The 8412-nt window shown below is 49.8% G+C and overlaps 1 protein-coding gene across 1 annotated transcript; it reads left to right on the plus strand.

Moving 5' to 3' along the window:
• The first annotated feature begins 6 nt into the window (after window positions 1-6).
• FBXL14 (F-box and leucine rich repeat protein 14) lies at window positions 7-1880 on the plus strand. The gene has a single exon (XM_026070429.1). It carries the CDS (start codon window positions 26-28, stop codon window positions 1226-1228), a length of 1203 nt encoding a protein of 400 aa, XP_025926214.1. The 5' UTR covers window positions 7-25; the 3' UTR covers window positions 1229-1880.
• The last annotated feature ends 6532 nt before the right edge of the window (window positions 1881-8412 follow it).

Genomic DNA, 8412 nt, shown 5'->3' on the forward strand with positions numbered 1-8412 from the left:
GGCCGGGCGCGGGCGCGGGCGGGCGATGGAAACGCACATCTCGTGCCTGTTCCCGGAGCTGCTGGCCATGATCTTCGGGTACCTGGAGGTGCGCGACAAGGGCCGCGCGGCGCAGGTGTGCACGGCCTGGCGCGACGCCGCCTACCACCGCTCCGTGTGGCGGGGCGTGGAGGCGAAGCTGCACCTGCGCCGCGCCAACCCCTCGCTCTTCCCCAGCCTGGCGGCGCGGGGCATCCGGCGGGTGCAGATCCTGTCGCTGCGGCGCAGCCTGAGCTACGTGATCCAGGGCATGGCGGACATCGAGAGCCTCAACCTCAGCGGCTGCTACAACCTCACCGACAACGGGCTGGGCCACGCCTTCGTGGCCGAGATCGGCTCCCTGCGCTCGCTCAACCTCAGCCTCTGCAAGCAGATCACGGACAGCAGCCTGGGCCGCATCGCTCAGTACCTCAAGGGCCTCGAGGTGCTCGAGCTGGGCGGCTGCAGCAACATCACCAACACTGGCCTCCTACTCATCGCCTGGGGCCTGCAGCGCCTCAAGAGCCTCAACCTGCGCTCCTGCCGGCACCTCTCCGACGTGGGCATCGGGCATCTGGCGGGCATGACACGCAGCGCGGCCGAGGGCTGCCTGGGCCTGGAGCAGCTCACACTGCAGGACTGCCAGAAGCTCAGCGACCTCTCACTCAAGCACCTGGCCCGCGGGCTGGGCCGCCTCCGCCAGCTCAACCTCAGCTTCTGTGGGGGCATCTCGGACGCGGGGCTGCTGCACCTGTCACACATGAGTAGCCTGCGCAGCCTCAACCTGCGCTCCTGCGACAACATCAGCGACACGGGCATCATGCATCTGGCCATGGGCAGCCTGCGGCTGTCTGGCCTCGACGTCTCCTTCTGCGACAAGGTGGGGGACCAGAGCCTAGCCTATATCGCACAGGGCCTGGACGGGCTGCGTTCCCTCTCCCTCTGCTCCTGCCACATCAGTGACGAGGGCATCAACCGCATGGTGCGACAGATGCACGGGCTTCGCACCCTCAACATTGGCCAGTGCGTCCGCATCACTGACAAGGGCCTGGAGCTCATTGCTGAACACCTCAGCCAGCTCACGGGCATCGACCTCTACGGCTGCACCCGCATCACCAAGCGGGGCTTGGAGCGCATCACCCAGCTGCCCTGCCTCAAGGTGCTCAACCTGGGACTTTGGGAAATGACTGAGAGCGAGAAGGTCAGGTGAGAGGAGGGGGGCACCCCGAGACCTCCATCTCCTCTGGAGGGACTCATGGACTGACTTACTGACTGACTGCTGCAATGGAGGGGAGAGAGAGGGAGAGAGAGAGAGCACGAGAGAGAGAGAGAGAGAGAGAGAGAGGCACGCACAGAGCCATGCTACCCACGCACCCTGGCACTGGATGGAGGAATATATATAGAGAGAGAGTATATCCTTGACCCTTCTGTGCTGCCTACCCATCCTTGCTCTGGAGGAGAAGGAGGAAGGAGGGTGAGGGGGACAGGAGGAGAGAGAGAGAGAAAGCACCTATCCTTTCCAGGTCATGCCTCCAACTCCACATTGGGAAACAGAGCTCCCCCTCCCCCCACAGCATCCTTCTCTACAGAAGAGGCAGAAGCCCACAATCTTATGCACTGGGGCTAGAGATACCCCTCTTTATCCCCACTCCTTCACTCCATCCCCTCATGCACTAAGGATGGATAAAGAAAGGCCCTTGTTCTGCCATGTATCGAGAATAGATTATTTTTTGTTTATATAAAGGAGAGTGGGAATGGAGATGGGAACAAACAAYAACAGCAGCAGCAGAAGCTTCCTAGCTACATTTCCATACCCAGCCACCCAGTTCCCCTGCACACTGGGCACAGACACAGCTTTTGGTAAAACCATTCCACCTCTGCGCCTGCCCCTCCCCCGCCAACTGGGAATTGTGACAGAAATACTGCTCCCTAGGTACATTGATTTTTTTTTTTTTTTGTCTGTTTGCAATCTCCAGTTCCATGTTATTCTCTGCTGTGGGTGGATACAATCTCCCACTATTCCAGTTTTCCACTGCACTGAGAATAGGGATAGCAGCAACCTCTCCTTTTGTATGTTTCCATGTCATCCTGCGCTATGGTTAGCGAGAAAGCCTAGGCACTCCATTCTTTCTCCCCATCTCTCCGTACTGGAGATCCAGATAACCATTTCCTCCCTCTCCTGTCTCTGTAGGGACTGGACACAGACCCTGGTCTCTTAAACCTCCCCACATACTGGGGGATGCTGAGAGTTACCGAGAGACACATCTTCCCTTTCATCATTCTCTCTTTTTCTCCCCTCCTTCTCTTTCTTGGCAATGAGGATAAAGACATATCCAGCTACATATCCATTCCTCTTTGGATTGGGGGTGAGTGGGTGGAAGGGGGCAAGTAGCTCCCCTCTACCCATGGGACTTGAGGAAGAATCTCCAGCTTCATTTCTGCTTCTTTTGAGATACTGTGACCTGTTTTTATTTTGAAATGCATAAAAAAAATTACTGCTACAAAAACAGCCTCTTAACTCTCCCACCTATCCCTTGCTTGTGTCTTATAACTGATCCCAGTTTTCCTTATCCATTCTCCTCTTTACAGTATTCATTTTCTTACATGGTTTTATTTTTAAAGACATTTGAAGTTGCTGTTCTTGTGGATTTTTAAGTACATTTTTTTTCTGCTGAATATATTCTATATATATAAATATATATATATGATGTCTGGCTACCTCGTTTTAATTTGTTACTTTTTTTTTCCCCTCAAAACCCTGGAATTCTTACAGGAAAGAGATTTTGAGACTGAAACATTTTTGTGCCTAGACTGGAATAATGCCCCTTGGGTTTGTATTTTTTTTTCTTTTCTCTCCCTTCCCCCCCATTTCTCCTTTATTTTTTTTTTATTTTTTAAGCTTACCCTACTGTGTCCCACCTTCACATTCTGGTTGTGCCTCTCCCTCCCTCTTCATTGGGGATTGGGGACCCAAACTGTGCTTCTGCATTTTTACTCTTMTAGCACAAACATGTAACATGTGAGAATCCATGCTGAGGATTGGGCTACTGTTAACAGAAATGTGTAAAATGCAAGTTCGTTTAAAAAAATTTATATATATAGATATATGCAAATATTTTCCCCTCCCCTCCCAAATCACCTACAAAAGGTCACTATGTGAGGCTTCCTGTTTGTAAGTGGAGAGAGGAGCAAAGCAGGCCTGCAGGCCCTGAGGCTGTAATGTGAAGGGGAGGAGACTGAAGTTCATCTGTCTTATCTCTGTTCTGTCAATAAAATGGAGCTGGTTCTTTAGATTTTTTTTTATTATTATTTTAAAGAGGAAGAATAAGGTTTTTTGTTTTGTTTTTAAGAAAAATATCTTGGCTTTTTTTGCTCATATGTTCAAAATCTCAAATCCTCCACAGTAACAGGCCAGACCATGGAGTTAACGCAAACCCAGAGACCCCTATGGATTAATTGTACTGTTTGTGAATTTGTATAAAAAAATAACAAAGATCCTCTTAAAACATTTTATATTCTTACAGTAAAAGGTTAAACTGATATTTATATAATAAAAGAGGAAATATGAAGTATGTTTTTGAAAAAAAGATGTATCTGTGTTGTCTGTGCTTTTTAAAGACAGGTATCTTATCTGTTGATTTTGGTAAGCGTGCTGTAATAGCTTATATGGAGGGTTTGGGGCTGCTCTCTCTTGTTTCAATGAGTGACCAAGTCTGATGAGAGAAAGGAAAGAGAGAGTCTGGTCCCTCCTGTGCAAATTGTTGAGTAACATCATAATTGAAAGTTTATTAAAAAAAAAAAAGGTTTTAGCAGGACCAGCTTTGTATGCGAGAAGTTACCTGTTCTCAGCATCTCTAAAGAGAAACTGAGTTATACAGCAGATTAGTGTTACGTGTCTGCTCAGTCTGAGGTCAGACATGCTGAAACTGCTGAAGTTTGCTATCAGGCAAATTGAGCATTTTGTGGTAGAGGAAACCTACCATTTGGAAGGGGGAACAGAGGGTTGTATTTATTAATTTTTAAAGCTTCAGGTACATGGCAGAGGTTTTTTGTGATTTACTTAGCCTAAATTGACACCCAACCTCACCATCCCCTGCAGAAGATGAATCAAATAAAAACATTTCCTGTAATGGCAATCACCTAAAAACTGCACTCTTGCCAGCACACGAAAACCTGGGAACTCTGAAATGGCTTGGTTGATTTCCATTGCCCAAGCAAAGATAAAAGTAAAGAGGAAGTAAAGTGGAAATTTAAAAAAAAATGTGTGAATAATCTAAGGTGTCCTTTGTATTATACCGTAATCTTTCTCTTTAATGTATGACTTTTAACCTGACAGGGTCCCTTTTAGACTTCTGCGATGTGGTTTTTTATTGTTGTTTGAGATGGAGCTTAAGCGGTGTTCATAGGGCACGAAACAAAGCTTTTCTCCCTCTAAGTCCTGCAGCAGGGCTTTCTTCCCCCGCTGCCCCCTTCCTTCTTTGAAGGAGGGGTTGGGGTAGAGAGAATGCGAAATGGTGGAAGAAGCCGAAGCCATTGTTCAGGAAAGTTAAAAGAGGAGCTGTCCTTGCTTGCTTGTTCAGTCATGCATACTGAATCTCGCCGTGTGAGGGTCCCTATGGAAAGGAGGAGGGTGATTCTTCCCCTCTTTTTAACATTCCTCTCCAGGCCTGGCTGTATTTAGCTGCTTTCCTCCATGCAGAGGAGGGAGGGGGATGGTCTGAAGTTCCTGTACATTTGCATTTTAAGCACTTCCAGCGCTGAGCAGGCTACTTTGTTCCAGCCCGGCTATCCCGCTCCTGCGGCACTCACCCAAGTTCTGCTCCAGGTGGGGGAACTGCCCGCAGCACGGCCCTAGCAAAAAGGTCCCCTCCACTCCTAGTATGAACCTGTTCTGGGCGCTTAACCTGTGTGTTTGCAGATGTTTTTTGGCTAAGACTCGGCTATACATAGTTCTTTGTTACCTGCTCTAACCACCTCACACCTTTCATGTCAGTGTCTCACCTTAAAAGGGAAAATACCTTATAAGAGGGCAGAGGGTAGAGTTGCATACTATCTATCTATCTATCTCCTCCGCATCCTGAGAAGGGCTGGCACCTAGACTGCCTCAGGATTCAGGCTTTCGGGGTTGGCTTCCTCCCCCCCCCCCCCAAGACTTCCAGGCTTTCTGCTGGGAGTTCATCACAAAAGCTGCATTGTTCACTTTAGGGAAGGCCACCACAATTGGATCTAATTGAGCCTGACACTATATCCATCTTCCTTTACTTGGAGGGAGGTGTGGGGTCTTTCTTCCCTGTGTTTAAAAAAAAAAAGTCTACAATAACTTCTTGACCGAAAAAGAGGATGTATGTATGAACACTATAAACAACAGGGATTCCAGATCAGGTTCCTATTACCACTGAAAAGTTAAGTGTTCATTGCAGTTCTAGCAATGGCTGGAGAATGATAGATCTCCTATGAGGTAGGTTTGTTTCTGCTGGATTTCAGTGGAAATACACAGCAGCTCCTTATTAACCCCATGTTCACATGGATACTTGAACATCTAAATGACCATAATGTGTGTATTCTTTTAAAATTCTGTAATCAGAAATAGGATTTAAAAAAAAAAAAAGAAAAAACCCTTCCTCTCCCCATTAAAAAAAACAAAACAAAAACATTGCCCATGTGGCCCAGCATGCTATTTAAATGGAAGCCAAGCCTCCCTGAAGCCTGGTGTTTAGACACACCGGACTGTTTCCACAGAAGGAGCAAGTGCTCCCGATGGATTGCCTCTCTCCAACACCCAGGAATGACAGTACTGTCTTGGGCACAGGTGCAGGCCTTACTGTCCAGCGAGGCCAGAGTTGGAAGAATGCATGCGTTTTCTAGTATAGAGAAGGGTTTCTTAAAATAAATAATCCATTGCTAACAACCATAGACTGATTACCATATAACTCCTCAGGGTAAGAGGGAAACTTAATTTTCACTCTCCAGCCACTCTTGAATTTTTGAACATGACTCAGTTGGCAACCAAGGTAGAAAAACATAAAAAGCACTGTTTGGAAATGAACTGGAAATCTCCCGCCTGTGTCACGGAGGTCGCAGTGCCCAAACACATGCCAGAGACCCACCGAAGCAGCAGTGGCTCTGCGAGTGAGCACATGGGGCTGGGAGGCAGCCCTGCATGTCCTGGCCCTTTGGTCCCAGCTGTCACTAGTGAACCCACCAAAAGCTCTCCCAGCATGTCCAGCCTTGCCGGTTGAGGCAGCAGAGTCCCTGCCCTGGCGTGCCTACAGCAGCGGGAGCCAGACGTGGAGGCTAAACCAGGAGCTCACTAGCTGCCCAGCCTGCTTTATGCAGATGGTGGCGCAAAGTGGAGCAGAGCAGGTGTGAAGCGAAGGGGAGGAAAAGTGCTCAGCCAGGAGAGGAAGAGGAGGAGGAGGAGGCTAGGGATCAAGCGGCACAGGCGGGGGGAAGCTGGCTAACAAGCTGCAGCGATGTCCCTGAGCGCGTGAGGGTCCCTGGTCTGCTGCAGCAGCTGCTCCCCTGGCTGGAGCCTGTGGCTGGCTCCTCTCCCTGGTCCTCCAAGACCACATTTGTGGAGGGGGGAGATGGGGGCGGAAGAAGGCAGCTCCACCTGGGTCCTACTGCCCTGGACTAGCACATGGGAGGTCTGTGCTAGTCAGTGTTAAGCATGAAAGATTTATTCATTTTTATACCTTCTCACCCCACGTTGCTGGTTCTGCTGAGGCTGTTTGCTGTGGCAATTCTGGGGGCTTCAGCTTCCCCATTAATAAATAACTGGGGTCTCGGGATAGATTTAAGGCAAACTGACTGGTGTCTGTGTTAGGACAAGAGGTGGTCTGTGCAGAGTATTATATAACTTACTATTGAACCTGCTCTTCAGCAATCGGGGAAGAGTTAAAGCGAGGGCTGGGTGGCCAAGACATCCAAAGTTTTTGGAACCAAAACCAGAAGTTAATACACACTGCCCTTAACAGCTCAAAGGTAGTTAGTTGTCCCTTAGATCTGGCAGCCTCACTACATGCACGGGTTCGTTCTAGCAAAGGGGACTCTTGTTTTTTTCTCTCTCTTGTTCCTACCTTAAATCCAACTCTTTTAGCCAGCAGCTCTTTAATAGTGCCTTCTGTGGAGAAAAGATAATCAATAAACTCAACTGGGTGGTTCAGGCAGTATTTGAGGACCCCTAAGGACATCAGCTAGGCACTATGCCAAAGCTGCTGGCTCGGTTGCATAATGCTCCCTGCCGTGGCCAGCCATGGAGCCCTTCCCACCGAATTCCCCAGCCCTAAGCTGCATGAAATAAAGAGCTGGAGAGGGTTTGTCCAGTTCCTATGCCAGAACTTAGATTCCAGCCACATCTGGCAGTGACACTAGTGCTTCCCCCCCCCCTTTTAATTAAATCTACCAAATGCATTAGCTAAATGCCAGTCCAACCTGAAATAGCACTGTGAACATTTCAAAAAAATCCATCTCTGACCTGTCCTTAAGACAGAAAGATGAATGGAAATGGTATTTTCTTAAAATATTTCCTAAAACCAGGGGTGTGTTTTGGAGACTGGGTCCTAAGTTTAATACCGGGGACTAGACACATGCCCTGAGCAAGTATTTTCACTAGAGGGTTACAGAGACATGAACTCTTATTCGGCTCCAGAACTGAATGTGCTCAGATCTAGAAAGGGGCAATTCCTAGTCATTTTCCTTCCCTTGATTCTTCCATCTCCAGGCAGAGTTTAGTGATTTGAAGATAAAACAATGTTCTCCCGACCTTAAAAAAWAATAATAATAATAAAAAAAAAATCCTGTCTGAAGTTCATCCTCTTCTCTTCCTTCCCCACCATCCACCCATACAATGTGCCCGAACTTCACAACCCCTGGGTAACTCCAGCAGCGCGGCTGGTCTGCACCGGAGGCGCATAGTGCTACACGGGCACGCCGATCGCGGCTACGTAGCCAGCAGCCCCTCTTCGTGTTCGGTGAACGAAAGCACCCGCCGCTCAGCAGCAATAAAACCCCGCCACCACCGCCTTTCGCGACAGCTACAGCTGCACTCCCGGTGCCCCGGCTCCGGGGTAAAGGCACCGCGTCCTTCAAAGCTACGAACTCCTCGTGCCACACGTCGGGGCGGGGGGGGAGGCCGGCAGGGCTGCTCGTGCCGCGGGGTCCCCGTCTCCGCGCTCGCGGCCTCGCTCAAGGATGCCTCGCGGGCAGGCCGGCTCCGGCCACCCTCGGCCGCGCAGCGGTGAGCCGCAGGCGGCGGGGAGACCCCGGGGGCCGCCTCGCCCCGGCGCACGCCCAGTAAAGCAGACGGGGGGGGCAAGGGGAATATAAGGGAAACTAAAGGGGCAGCGCGCCGCTGATGCGCTTGTGCCGTCGGAGCCACCCGGCTCGGTGCGC

The sequence above is a fragment of the Apteryx rowi genome, unplaced genomic scaffold (genome assembly GCF_003343035.1).
Source record: "Apteryx rowi isolate R43461 unplaced genomic scaffold, aptRow1 scaffold_31, whole genome shotgun sequence".
Lineage (NCBI taxonomy): Eukaryota > Metazoa > Chordata > Aves > Apterygiformes > Apterygidae > Apteryx > Apteryx rowi.